Here is a 15,972-nt window from a genome sequence, read left to right on the forward strand (position 1 = left end):
TTGTATCAAACAACATCGGTCCCAATAAGTTAAACATAGATTTTATTTGAAAGAAAGTCAGTCTATGCATTTTAAAAAATATGTTGAATTACATTAATGAGGTATATTTTTCTTTAGTCAGCGCATATGCTATAAAAAAAAAAAAACAGAATTGGCAGAATTTTTTTGTTCAAGTATAATGCTGGCAGAATTTTGAAAAGCAGAATTTTAAAAAGCAGAATTTTGAAAAGCAGAATAGAAAAAAAGCAGAATTTTGAAAAACAGAATTTTCGTTAAAAAAGCAGAATTTTGAAAAGCAGAATTTTGACCCGATCCCCATATATTCTTCTGATAGTCTAACTGACGATTGAAAAATCAGGGCTAAGTTGTGTAACTTTTTAAAACTTTTTTATACATAATTTGATATCCATTTTCAGAAAAAAAAAAATCAAAAACCGCACAGTCTTTTCTAAAAGCTTGTTTTTTATAAATATTTTTCTACAAAATTGTTTTCAAAATACATTTGGTATTATAGTAGAAGATCCGGCCTAGGACGACCTACCCTCATCGTTATACCAGTAGAGTAGAGGGTAAGATTTTATGTTACATTGATTAATGTTGCGGTTTTTGAGTAATTTAAGTGTAAATTTTAATAAATAGGCCGAAATTTTAAATAATGATAAAAAAATTTTCGAATTCAAGCTTTTTGCATTTTCCGAGAAGATGCGCTTTGGTGTACTAATGTAAATTTTTGTTTACACTAATAGAAAGTAGAGATTTTAACGAACAAAATGCCCACCGATTTTTTGAAAATTTGATATTTTGACACGTGAATTTTCGATTGAAAATTAGGGTGTTTTTTTGGTATTAAGTAAAAAAAAGGTTAAAAAATAAATATTTTAAATCAAATAAATTACTGTGTATTCGGGATATAATAAGGTAAGTTTTCACCAAACTTCGTAGAAAAAAAAACATTTTTTTGAAAAAGATAAAAATAAAAAACCAAAAACTCGGTTTTTTGAATTTTTCACATAAATTTTGAGGTTATGTGAAAAAATTGTTTGTAAATAAGTTGTAGATCTTTTTATTACCTACAACCTTGCTATACAACTTTTTTCCATAGGACTTGTAGTTTTGCCGGAAATCGAGATATACCATTTTTTACCATTAAAAACTCAACCCTACCACTTCCCGTATGCGTATATTATTGTCCCCTTACCATATTTTTTTGGTTAAATTTATGGTTAACGGTCAAATTTCGACTTATTGGCGATACTAGTTGTTATATCCTATGTTCGCAGCTCAACGGTTGGCATTCAAGTGATCCCTCTTGCAGAGAGATTTTCCCGGTTCGGCACGGTTGACTTTGACTTGACGTTTTATTATTCAGACCTGTTCGATTGTTATTTTATAAAGACTTGTTCGATTACTTATTCGGAATGAAACTCGATACTACATATACTTTCCTCTTTTTTTTTTTTTTTTTTTTTTTTTTTTAAATCAAATACATATTTTTTTTTTTTTTTTTTTTTTTTTTTTTTTTTTACTCTTCTGAAAGGTCATATTCTAGAAAATGATTTGGCATCGTTCGCTTCCTTTTTGGTGCTTGTGTTTCTTCCATTGGCAATGTTTGCACAGGTGGGGATGAGGGAGTTGCCGATGCTGCCTTAAAAACACCCGGTGGTACTTTTCTTACATGTGCTACATTTCTTCGATACTCAGTTCCTGTGTTTGGGTTTTGAACCGTTACTTCAGATCCTTTTCGATCAACCACTTTATAAGCTACGGGCTCAAATGTAGTAGCAAGTTTATTTGTAACTATCTGGCGCTTCACAACAACATCATCTCCTTCTTTAACGTCACTTACTTTTGCGTGACGCTTGTTGTCGGCATAGCACTTTCCTTTCCACTTTTCTCTAGCATCTTGATCTCGGACTTCGTGGTCAACGTCTTCGTGGTCACCGTCTAGCAGTTGGTTGATTGACGGTAATTTGTCGCGAATATTTCTTTTAAACATTAACTCCGCAGGAGTTTTTAAAGTTGTTGAATGCGGTGTCGAATGGTACATAAGGATATAGTCTTGTTGGCATTCAAGTGATCCCTCTTGCAGAGAGATTTTCCCGGTTCGGCACGGTTGACTTTCACTTGACGTTTTATTATTCAGACCTGTTCGATTGTTATTTTATAAAGACTTGTTCGATTACTTATTCGGAATGAAACTCGATACTACACTAGTAATTATAAATAGTTAAGCCAATACTTAAATGCAACATCGATTATCTCATGGTCAAGTATTATTAAACTTAAATGTTATTCTTTTCAAACCTCTCATTAAAAATATTTCGGTTAGATACATTCGTATATGGCAATTTGTTGTAGGTGTTTTATAATGAAAAACCTGAGAGATAGCCCCAAATATTCTATTTAAAGATAAGTTTTTTTATATAAAAAAAATGTTATGTATACGCCACAGTGACTAACAAATAATTTAGCTTTTGCCTAAGTGACTTGCCTAGGCCGATTTAATGTAATAATAGTACTTTGCTTTATTCCCAACTTTAAAACTTTTATGGAAATTGTTAGGAAATTCCTCTCATTATTTTGCCAAAATAAAATATAGATAGGCATGCTCATACACACTCTTGAAGATTGACTAACAAAATCTAGAGCTTATCCCATTTTAATTTCATTGCTTAGATCTCAGGTCAATGGGAGAAAGATTTAAAAATAACTATGAATACAACCCACTACATACATACATCAACCAAAAATATATAATTCCAAATAGGTAATGCATTAGGGATTAAAAAGTATCATATCTTGATTTGAAGTATTTTATTTATCGTAAAGTTGTTTTCTGTCCTTCGAAACACTTGTATACTCAAGTAGATTTGTTTCACTTGCTAATAATATAATGTAAGTTTTGCCGTTAAAATATATTCTATAAGAGCCTTGTGTAAATATCTGCGTTAGAAGGCAAAATCTTATTATAAATACCTGTTCAAAAATAATTTAAACATTGTTATTTTATCTTGAAAGCGGTTGATAAAATCTGATCAATATTTAATTTTCAGTAAATCAATGCTTTGAACGAATACGAATTATTTAAACAAACGGTTTGAACAAAAGATTATTCTAATTTGCAAAAAACGAAATGTATAATTTTATTTCTTTTTACACACCCCCAATTGTATTTCGAATATAAAATTAAGGGAATTTGAATTAATGTCCTTCACTCGTGTACGGTTCGTTATTTTGTGCAATTTTGTTGCAATTTTTATAGATATCAGACTATGTTCTAATATTTCCTTGGGGTATTCCTTTCGTGTATTAGTATGTATGATGAAAATGTTCTGTAAAAGATCTGTAAGAAAACTTTTTAAAAAATCGGAAAAGGGATTTCCTGAAAGAATAGCGCCATGTTAATTTAAATGTTCGTTATCGTGAAACTCTTAAAACATGTATCATCCATATAAAATTGATCGTTTGAAAGCAAGAACCAAATGCAACTCACATCACATACATATGCAATTTTAACGATAAAAGAAATAAGAATGAGAAAGCGTTTTCTAGAACTAAGTCAGAAATGCAAATCTGAATTGATTGAGAGAAACTTAAAGGCTCTATATACGAAGAATTACTAAAATTTAAAAGTGAATGAACTTGCTAACAAAAAATCTTTAGCATTTAATTGTTCTTCAACATCTTAGGTTGTCTTTTTTTTTCAAATCGGTTTCAATTTCTATTTGATTATAGAAAAAAGATTTTACTAAAAGTTAAAAGTGAATGAACTTGCTAACAAAAAATCTTTAGCATTTAATAGTTCTTCAATATCTTAGGTTGTCTTTTATTTTTTTTTTTTTTTTTTTTTTCAAATCGGTTTCAATTTCTATTTGATTATAGAAAAAAAGAGTTTACTCAGCTTAACTTCCTGTGTTTGCAAGTGTCCATGAAGATAAGATACAAAGTATAAATTTGTTAGATAAAAAAAAAATTCAATTGAAAGTTAAGCTTATTCATATAAAAAAAAAATGTTACGCATACGCCACAGTGACCGATAAAGTTCAAAAAAATCATTACGTTCGACTCGTATATACGTTCGTAACCAAAAACAAACATCTTTTTAAAAACGAACGCATTCATCTAAAAAGACCTTTAGAATGTGAACTTTATTCGCATGCTGATTGAATGATAAATAAAAGCCAAAGTAGTGGATAAGACGCACGCGAATATGCTAAAAAGAACGTTACTCCTGTAATGAAATGGAACAGAATAATAAAAAAAAATTTTCTACTTATGTAAGTGTCTTGTAAGGATGACCCAACACTTGTGATTTAATTTTATGTGGTTTTTTGATTTTTGAAGGAAATAATGACGCTGAATGTTGCTATTTAAAATAAACATTTTGAGGTACTTCTATATTCTTCTTATGTGATTAAAATATAATTCAGAAGTTTGAAAAAAAAAAACAATTCGCAAGGTGGCATGCATATTGTATTGCTTTTTAGAAAAAAAAAAAAAAATGGGAATTAAATCACAAATCATAAAGGAATAATCTAATTTCACAATAATGCGTATTTTATTTATAGAAGATAATGCCTTTGACATAATTTGACACCGATAAACGTTATCATTGACTGTCTAAATGACAACTTAGAATGTTATTAACTGTTATTTGATTTTGATTGAAATATTAATAAAAATATATTATTTTTGTGTCTATATGTATAGTTAAAGCTATATAGGTACATATAAGGTATGTAAATATACTAAAGTTGTTTCAAAAAATCTATTTTACTTTAATTTTAATTTCATTTAAAACATGAAAAAAAAACAACGTTTACAAGTTTTGAGAAGTTTACTTGTAATACAGGTAAATTAGGGAGTAATTAAAAAAAAATTGTATCCTCAAGAAACAATGAAGGATCAAAACAGTATATACAAATTTGTGGTGGAGGGTGTATGATAATTATTATTATTTATTTTTTGCAATTCTCTACAACTCAAAAAAGCACCTTTTTACAAGAAAAAAAGTGTTTAGACTGTTTATTCTTATTTCCCCTGTCAAATACACCATTTTTAAAAAAGTATTGACCTAGCACGTCACGTTTTTTTAGATATTCCCGTTAGAAAATCTCAAAAACCCACTTTTTTTTGCTGTTTTCGAAGAAATATTTTGGCACAATGTAATTTTTTTCAATTAAAATTGATACGGTTTATGAAAGAACTTTTTTTTTTCTTTCAAATTCAATTTCAATCTTCTCAATATTTCTTTTCTTCATATCTTACCATAAAGAAACTGATCTCTAAAAATTAATATATCTTTCTCCCTAGAACAAAAGTATACTTTTCTAATGGACTTAGTGTGCTGATTTTGAATCTGAACTCAAAAAATTTCGGTCAGCTCTGGTTTTTGAGATATAGTAGTTCTTTTGAGATTTTCTAAAAAAAAAACTTGATTTTGTGATACTTTAATGCGAATATCTTAAAATCCTGACGTGATAGAATTTTTTTGACTTCAGATTCTAACTCAACACATCAAAAACTATAAGAAAAGTGTACTATTGTTTCTGGGAGAAACAAATCTGAAGCTTTACAAGGCAGTTTATCGAATGGTTTATTACAAATAAGATATTTCTAAATAGAAAAATTGTATATAAAATTACAAAACACGTAAAACTTTTGTTTAATGTATTTTATTTTGGTTTTCTTTACATATTTGACTTTTTAAATATAATTGGCATTGATATTTTACATTTTCCTTAATTAAGGTGCTTTTGTTCATGTAGGATTTACTAAAAAGTGAAGGATTTCGAAATGTCTGCTTTTTTTGTCAATCAGTATTTTAAAAAATGAGTAAACATGAATGTAAAAGAACATATTTGGTGCCAATCGATAGGTCATATTATGAAGAATAAGTTCTCTAAATTTGAGCTCAATGCGAATAGTTTTAATTTTATACAAGTTCAAATGAATCTAAAAGATTGATTTTTTAGAAACTACTCACATTTTTCAAAAATCATTTTTACAAAAATGATACCTGATAGAATTTTTCTGAAACCAGATTTAGGAAAGTCTAATCTTTCATAATATAAAAAAAAATATTTGAAAGAGAAAAAAGAAGTTAAATTTTGCAGACCAGTGTAATTTTTCTACACGAGTTAAGTGTAGTAACGAGTAACTTTGCTTTTCGCATATTTTTTTTTATGACGTAAGGTTTTTGAAATATAATAGGTATCTTTAAAATGCACTTTCATCTCGAACACGTAACGTTAAAGATTGTTTTTACTGTGGATTCGAACTCAGCATATCAAATTAAAAAAAAAAAATCATAACTTGGTTTAACAAAAAATAAAAAAATTCAATATTTTTTTAAAGTTTTCAACATAGTTGGCAACGGTATAACTTAAAATTTTTAATTTGTCTATGAAAATTGGTAGTAAAGTTGTTGAAACTTTAGATTTTGAGAAAAAAATAAAAGAAACAGAATAATAATAACTTTAAAAGTCATATTGTTTTGATATCGATACCTTCCCGTAAGAATGCATTAAGCTACAATTCTAAAATTGTTCAGGAAACGCAAAAAACGAAATTTTTCTGTGAGGAAATGTATGGGCTGCACAGTTTTATTTTCTCTCTTGTTTCATTTCCATACATGATAGAACAACCAAAATGGTACCAAAACGTGGCGCTCAACTAGTAGTATAGTATATTTCCACATCAAAAAGTCATTTTCGAAAATAAATGTCGCTTAATACATTCTTCCGGGAAGGTATCGATATATTGCATTTAAAATTGGAATATTTTCTACGAATAACTTTAAAATTGTTTTACAAGCACATTTTTTATTTCAATTTATCTAAATGTTTCATACTATAGAAAAGTTAGCAAAAAACAGTAATTTTGTGGAACGAAATTTATGTATTTCAAAATTCTGTAAATTCAGAATCCTGCAACTGAAAATTGGGGATGGAAAAAACCGGCCGGTTTAAACCGGTTTCGGCTTTTTTACTTCGGTCAACCGGTTTTTTCGGTTTTTTTGTCCTCGCGGTTTAAACCAGTTTTCACAAAAAATCCGAAAAACCGAAAAAACCGGCTGAAAAAAAACGTCCAAAAAAAAAAAAGATCCGACGAGACAAAAAACTGAAAACCCGCAAAACATTCATTCCCTCTCTCAACCTACCATTTTTCATTCATATTCAGCCTAAAAAATTCCTCAAAACTCCTATTAAGAGTGAGCTAAGAACTCTTATAACAAAATCAAACAAAAAAAGTTTAGCTCAGGGATTTTAATCGAAAAGTTTTTTTTTTTTTGGTTGACAAATGAGGTTAAATTTTTTTTACTCTCAAATCAAGTAAAAAAAAAAACCGAAAATCGGTTTTTCCAAAAACCGGTTTATTGGCCCGGTTTAAAACCGGTCGGTTTAACAGAAAGGAAAAAAAAAAACGGAAAAACCAAAAATACTTAATGAGTAAAATGCTGTATATTAAAATGCTGTAGGTATTACAAAATTCTGTAAATTGAAATATAGGAATACAAAAAATACAGTAGGTATTTTTGTAAAAATGTCGAAGAAACTTAAAAAATGCCTGATACAAATTGTTTGTTCGAGTTGGTGATTCATTAAAGTAATGTATATGTAAAATGAATTTAAAAGACAAGGAGAAAAAGAACATACAAAGATGAAAATAACATTTAAAACAAGTTTTTGCAACTGCAATTACTTAACCCTTTCGGACCCAGCGTTACTCTCATCTAACATATTTTTAAAAATTCGTAAAAAATATTCCATTAAATATTTTTTTAGGTTTCGATGGCTTAATTGAAAGATAATAATGCCTAGTTACTGGATTATTAAAAAAAGTTAGTCAAATATCATACCTTTAATTTTTGTTTATCGAAAAAGGGACTGAAATTCACATTTTTTTCTTTTTTTTTTTGCAAAAAAAAAAATTTTATTTATGGTCATAATTTTGAAAAAAAAAATATAAAAAATGTTAATCCAGAAAGTGTTTTGTTTTTTGGCTTAGAAGAAGTAGCATACATTATTGTTCTATAAAAAATTATTTTCCCAGTTGTCCGACTTTTTTTGGTGGCCGTAGGCAGTGCATGTTACTTACATGCAACAAGAGAGTAACACATTATTTTTGACATTTATTATTTTAGAAAATAGCTTTTTGCTATTCATATTTCTTAGTTGTGATGTTTTTGACACGATGATACTGAAAAAACATTTTTTAATATTGATTTTCATAGCTTGGGTTCGAAAGGGTTAAGTAAAGTTTATAACAACGGTTTGGTGTCATTTAGTCGGATTAAAATATGATACAGTTCTTGAAAAAAAATTTCTTTTTAGTTCTGTGTTTTAAAATACTGTAAAAAGTTTGAAAAAGCGTTGTGGTAATGTAATTTTTTACATTATCAAAACGATTTGTCAGCCTACAGAATTTAAAAAAAAAAAGAATTTTGTAATACAGAGTTTTGAAATACAGTGTTTTAAACTACAAGGATTTTGAAATACAGTTTTTTCAAGTTTGGTTTGGAAAAAATATTTTCTTACTCCGCATTTTTGTTTTCATTTTATAACAATTTCTTCATAAGTTTAAGTTTCCCGTGGTTTCCAATTAAAAATATATATTGATAATTTAATTTGTTTTTCATTCAACTATAAAATTATTTAATTAATTGATTCTAAATCAATCAATAAAGCTATTTAGTCCTATTAACCCTTATCTTAATGATTTAGTTAATAATTTCCCACAATGAATACATGCGGTGTTTCAATAATTAAATAAGTCATCATATTTTCATCTCTACATTTGATCTTCTCATGTCACCATTAATCTAAGAAAAAGCTCCTCAACCCTTAAGTGATGAAATTGAAATATCTATAAACAATTTATTCTGTCATAACTGACCATCAAGACCAGCAGGGAGTCTCATTAACTTCTGAAAATCTTTCAAAACTATAACCCAAAAGGAAACCAAAATTCAGAAAACTATAGCAAGAATAATCCAACAACGTGTCTCTTCCAAACAGAAAGTGGGCGTGAAACGGAATTCCCTATAGCACCCGCAAAATATCTTCGAATCTATATTTGAATTATAATTCCTTAAAAAAAATGAAAAAAAAAATACAGACAGCACAAGCCAATTTGTGATCACTTATTCGTTTCATTTACGAAGTATTTGAGCTTAATTCCTGTTGCGCGATAGTATGACGTCCAGTACACGAATGTTCCATATTTTTTTTTTTTTGTTCATTCTTTTTCTTTCGTAGAAATGGTGATTTCAATGCAACACCATTCCAATAGCGGGTTGATAGATAGATAGAAAAGATATAGAGGAGACAACAACCCCCTAAAATGCGAAACCCCGTTGTTCGTCCCGCCACAAAAGTATCAATATGTACATGCAACAGTTGGCTTCTTTTAGTAGATATAGATATAGTATCTTTTTTTTTTTGTAGTAGAAATTTCAGATCAAACCTAAACTCACGGTCGGGGATGGAAAGCAAGGATTCCTATAAAAAAAAAAAGAAAAAACAAAAAATAAAATTTCTGCTATCTGTAAAGCATTTCAATTCATCACTGGTTGATTGTTATGCCGGCTAGCCACCAACGTGATGGTATAAAAGGCATGTGCCAAAGCTTTTCGATTCACAATTCCAAAAGATACATTCAACAGGATGTTTTAGAAGTCTTCTTATATAGCTCTCTCAGTACTGACCCCCGAAGTGAATTTTTGTTTCGTATTGTAATTCGCGATTAACATATACCCAGTTCCATTTAAGATAAATTAATTTTATTTAAAAAAATAGTGCTTCCGTTATTTTGAAATTTTCAAATAATTCTTGTGGTCTTAAAATTAACTTTAAAAAAATATCTCAAAAAAATATGTGTCAGGTATGTGAATATGTGATTTTTTTTTTAAACAATTTATGTGATGAATTCATTTATTTCGAAACGTGACCCAAAAAATGTAAATTAATTATTCCAACGTCAGCAAAATGCTAAAAAGGCAATAATAGCGATCGGGGAAAGTCTGATTACAATGCTATTTCCTGACAACTTTTTTTAAGTTTTTACTTGAAATTAAATTTTTATTAATAGGTTTTAGAATCTTAATTTTTCTTTGTTCAAAAAAAAAAAAAAAATTTTAAAAAGAGTAAAAAATTTCGAAGTTGTGTTGCAAATTCGAAAATTCCAAAAAATTTTGATATATTTTTCGTTTCTGGGACATCTAACCAAATTTTCAAAATATAATATTTTGAAAGCGTTTCGTTAATTGATGAATTCTCTTAAAAAAAGTTTTGTTCTTCGTATTTTAATTGAAAATTATTAATATTTTTAAGCAGCAAAAAAAAAAATACCAGTTTTTGATTCTATAGCAAACAATCTAGGTTTAACTTAGCAAAATAACTATGGATTTCTGACAAAGTAGTTTTTCTGAGATATTAATTTTTTTTATTAAAAAAATCATGTTGAGTTTTGGAAAAAATTTTGAAAGATTTTTTACTTTTCAAGATTTTTTTAATTTAATTTAGAAAGTGTACAATAAGAGTAGACTTGCAATAGCTCTTTAAATAGCATATTTTATCAAGTTTTGTAGATTTTTTGAAATATAAAAACTTTGGCCTCGATCAAATTTTTTAAGTAGGTAATGAGGAGAGAAGAGAAAATTATTTAACCCACTTTCAACTCATATCATTATGATTGTTTTTGTTTTTTTTTTTTTTATTGTGATCGAAAACTTTTACTTACCCACTTTCATATTCCAAAGGCCTATGTTGCTTATCCCTCCAAATTTTTATGTTATTGCTGTTTTTTTTTTTTTTTTTAATAATTTCAGTCATAAATTAATAAAAAAAATAACACTGCTCAAAAAACAAAAATTTTCAAGACCATTGTTTTTTTTGGGGTCCTGATTCCGAAAACAACGTTAGTTTTTCTCTAGCAGCTCTTAGTAGAGTAACTAAAGCAAATTATTAGGGAACCCGGCCGAACAGCTCTGATTTTGACGATTTTTTTTTCAAACGTAGGTAATTAAAAATACTTAAAAGTCTATAGATTAAAAATTGCCGGTGTTGCCGTATTGTTTTTTAAAATTAAAATTATTTTTTTTTTAACAAAACCATTTTTTTTGCTTAAATTTCATAAAACAAATGATAGCAAAAGATTCTCTAGGTAATTTAAGGAAAATATATAAAAGGCAGTAAGGGACAATCTTCCATCGTTTAAGCGATAAATGCAATTTTCTAACATTCTGACCCCAAACACAAAAAAAATATTTTGAAAACAACGGCAACACCTATAATATTTTAAAATACATTTTTAAAAAGCCAGAAGCTCATTCTTATATCTTAAATTTAAATCCACTAAATTTAATCAAGACTTTTTGAAAAAATGGTAATCAAACTCAGAATTAAAAAAAGAAATGTTATTAGAAAAATTTAAAATTACTTTTTTCCAAACTTTTTCTAATAAAATATGAATTTATTTAAAAAAAATTTTTGGCCGTAAATATTATCAGTTGAATTTCGAAGCAAAAGGTAAAATATATCACACTTTTGAAAAAAAAAAATGAAAAATTACTTCAATTTCAATGGTTTTTTTTTTATTAAAACTGAATTTTTGCATTTAAATAATTAATTTTCTCAAAGACTGTGGTAAATAGGAACTTTAAATATTTGCTATTTAACTTTCAACAGTAAGGGTTATTAAATGAATAAAAAATAATTTTATGTTTAGATGTTGAACTTTAAAAAAAAATAAGTTACATTTTTTTTCAAAACTTTTATTAAAAAAAGTTCTTCGAAAATGAAATACTTTTTAATTTTTTTCATAAACCGTAATACACATTGACATTTCCTTTTATAATTTGAAATCAGAATAAATGCGGCCAAAAAATTTTGAAAATAAATGCATTTTACATTACGACCAAGTTTAAAAAACGACATGTTAAAATTTGTTCAATAATTTTTTTTTTTTTCAAAAATCTGAGTTCAAATACCATTCTTTCAAAAGCCGTTCATTCAATTAACTTAATTTTAATTTGACATATATGACTAAGCTTCTAGCTTTTAAAAAATGTATATTTGAATATTGTAGGTGTTGCCGTTGTGTTCAAATATTTTTTTTTGTGTTTGAAGTCAATTAATAAGAAAATTGCATCTATCGCTTGAACTATGGAAGATTGTCCCTCACTCCCATATATTTTTTTTCCTTGAATTTCCTAGACAATCTTTTGGCATCAATTAATTTATGAAATTTAAGAAAAATTTTTGAAAAAAATTTGTTTTTGTTCACAAAAATCTTCAATTAAATTTAAAAAATCAAAACGGCAACACCGGCAATTTTTAATCTATAGACTTTAAAGTATTTTTAATTACCGACTTTTGAAAAAAAGATCATCAAAATCTAAGCTGTTCTGCCGGGTTCCCTAAAATTGCCAATTTTTGAGCTTTAGTAACTCCACTATCTAGTTTTTAAATTATTCACACATGAAAAGGCATAGAAATTTATACAAACAGTTAACAAACAGTTAAAATAATCATAACTTTAAAATTAGTACGAAATTACCCCCAAAATGTGTAAGACTAAAATATTTAAAAAAAATAGAGCTCCTAGAAATAATTGAATGTGATTTTTGGGTTAACTGACCCCAAATACATTAAGTTGAATATAAATTTTTCTGGAAAATTTTAATAAACGCTGAAAATAAGGAAAACTTAAAAATTAGTATGAATATTCCCCTAAATATGAAAAATTAAATATTTCAAAAACTAGAGCTGCTAGAAAGAAACCAATATGTTTTTTGAGCTGACTGAACCCAAATTTATAAGATTTGATATAAATCTTTTTGGAAATTTTTCAAAAGTTGAAAATTGTTGGCCAGTGATTACACTTGTTTTGTTGAAATACAATTTAGAACGTTTTTTTTTTTTTTTTTAAATATGTAGACTTAGACTTCGTTTTCGAGACCAAATTTTTCAGAAGACTTTTGAGTTTATTGCTTTCAAATGGCACCAACGATCTACCTCGATTTCCATTCTTATAGTAAATAAATAATAGAAACATCCGTGTTAAAAAAAAAATCGAGGATTTCAATTTCACCAAATTGTACCAACTTATATTTTATAATGATTGATCTAGTATTGATTTCACAATTTACCTTTTTTTAAAAAAAGGAAAATCATTTTCTGGTTAAATTTAAATAAATGTTTAAGATTTAGATATAATTGTTAGTTGGGGGAACAGAAATCATGTTTTTTTTTTTTGCAACAATAGATTTTGGTTGCGAATAGTAAGTTTTACGCATTATTCAATGATATGTTTAGTTTATACTTTTTTTTTCCACAACATAAATATATGTCTAAATTATGTTCAGAAAAGAATAAGATACAATCTCATGGTAAAATGTATTTACTTTTTCTAAGTTATTTTTATATTCTACATGATGGTTGATAACTTTATATACAACTTCATTTCACTAAAAGATGATGCAATCCTAGAAACTAAAAAATAATTTAACATCTGCTTAGGATATTTGTGTTTCCGTGTGTTTGCTTGTGTGTGTGTCATACCTATTTGTACATATTTGGACGCATTGCTTTCTAATATGAATCTTTGTTGGCATCACTTTTTATATTAAAAATGAGGTTAGATGATGCAAAGCGTAGGTAATGTGTCTAACATTTGAATGACTGGTTAGCAGTTTATAAGTAACAATCAAACAGTGCGGTCAAATCTTTAAAAAGTGGTTAAGCTTATACTAATTTTTTTTTTGTAAATTAGTTTATTTTAAGGAAGATTTAAGGTGAGTTTTTTTTTTGTCGAGGCTTATTTAAGAAAAAAGAAATGAATAGAAAAAGTTTGATTATTATTTTATAAAAAAAAATGTTTGGTTGAATACTTTGGAAAAATGTTAAAATATTTGTATTAAATAATTCTTAGGGAGTGTGGGTTGATTTTCCATAAGTCCGTAAAAGATTCATTCTTGATCCTTTTTTACAAATTAAATTTTTTCAAAACAAAGCAAAAAACGAAAATTGTATGTTGGATTTTTATTTATATTATTGCACACAGTTTTCTTCAATATTAAGATTAAAACGGTTTAGAAAAAAATATAATATAGAAGTAGAGGCCGAAATATTCCGTTATGAAAATTTAAAAGACAATATCAATATAGGAAAAAAATTATAAGTAAGCCAAGAATGTTGTTGTAACTTCCAAAAACTAAATAATTTGTATTTATTTTTTACTCAAAAATTGCTACCTAATTAGTTTATAAATTTTGTTCTAGTTAATTAGTAAAAATGTACTTATTTTACTAAATTTCAAATGAACATTTTCAAATCTACTTTAGTCATGTAATAACGTACAGAGATTCATTGTACAGACGTAATTTTATTATATTTTACTATGAAAATTTTTGTAGATGCACTTAATAGCTAAGAAGTTTTTTTGATAGCACCATTCTTTCAATTAAAAAAAGATTTAAAAAAAAGGCAAATCTTTTTTCCATCAAACAAAGTGGCCTAACCTCTCAATAAGTAAGTTAAATGCACCCCGAATTTCTATGCTCACACCAGACTGTCATCGAATTGAATGCATGACCAAATTTTAGGGCATATATTTTGAACAATTTTTTACAAATTTTTATCATGTAAAATTCTTTTATTTTGTTTCTTAACAAAATGGTTTTGTTTTTATTTTTTTAATACATATACAGAAATTTTTAATAGAGCGTGACTTCCTTAAAAGTTATTTTAAAATTCAAAAAATTTGTATACATCTTTTGACAAAGAAAACTCTAGTATTCACACGTATGAAATTGTGGAAAATGTAATGTATTACTACTTAAGATAGTAGTTTTGTACAAGCTAAAGCCTTTTCATGAATATACACCTGTTATTTTGTTTCTTCTTTGTTGCATCATTGCAAAAATTTGTAAAAAATTAGTTTATTTTCCTAAATTTTGAACACTGAGGGAAAAGCCACCATAAAACAACGTGAAATCAATGAAAACCACATTGATTTAACTAATATTTGGAATGATTTTGATTTTTCCCTCAGTGAAAAACAAATGATTTCCGATAGCAGAATTTTTCAAACAGATTTTTTGCAGAATTATTATACCAACCCAACTGATTCATAATAAGGTTTACTTACAAAATGCAATGTTTTCAAATTGACAAGCCATTAAATTCTGAGAGGTAATAATGATCTTATTTTCCATCACTTTTTCAGTTAAGACCATTTTCCTCTTCATCTAAAAAAATAGAAATTTGATTTCGTAACTAAAAAAATCATCATATTTGCTACGTGACCCTACTCAATACTTTTGTTTTCTAATTGAGTATCATCTTTATTTAAACATTTAAAGAGATCTATTCACTTGATTCGGAGTTAACTCTTATCAAATTTAGTATAATCTAATTCACGTTAGACTAATTTAGTAATCAAATGCTTGACCTTAGTCAACTTTCATTATTACTATACCGGCTTCAATTTGCATGTGTAGGTGAAGAATATCTATGTACCGTAAATGCGCCTAAAAACAGATAACGTTAAATGCATCAAATATACCAATTCAAATAATAGGCTCAATTTTTTTGTATACCACTGTTAAAAAAGATCACACACATTTTACCCTCCTTTTTGATTGTATTACAAACTGACCAACCACAATATGAATATACAGACATAAAACTACAATAAATTACCAACACACACAAATAAATACCCTCTTAAATAACCACATAAAAATAATTTGTTGCCTCTTTTCTGTCACTATACTATACACACGATCGTTGTCGATCGACTCTGATTTCTCAGAGAAGAGAAAGATCGTTTCAATATAATAAATTTTTATGGAATGATAAAAGATGCTATATACCGCCGCTCGCTCATTCAAAACGTTAACAATAATAATAATTGACCTGTTAGTTTTGATCGTTATGCATATGAACATATGGCGCGATCGGAAAA

General features: G+C 27.3%; 1 protein-coding gene across 1 annotated transcript in view; it reads left to right on the top strand.

Annotated features, from left to right (window-relative positions):
* Nucleotides 1-9,661: 9,661 nt before the first annotated feature.
* The window catches only part of LOC129909133 (neural/ectodermal development factor IMP-L2), a 75,470-nt gene continuing 69,159 nt past the window's right edge, over nucleotides 9,662-15,972 (top strand). Inside the window, exon 1 of the mRNA XM_055986106.1 lies at nucleotides 9,662-9,885. Within this exon, the coding sequence (XP_055842081.1) occupies nucleotides 9,877-9,885 (9 nt within the window). The 5' untranslated portion in view covers nucleotides 9,662-9,876. The remainder of the gene's footprint in view (nucleotides 9,886-15,972) is intronic.

The sequence above is a fragment of the Episyrphus balteatus genome, chromosome 2, assembly GCF_945859705.1.
Source record: "Episyrphus balteatus chromosome 2, idEpiBalt1.1, whole genome shotgun sequence".
In the NCBI taxonomy this organism is placed as follows: domain Eukaryota; kingdom Metazoa; phylum Arthropoda; class Insecta; order Diptera; family Syrphidae; genus Episyrphus; species Episyrphus balteatus.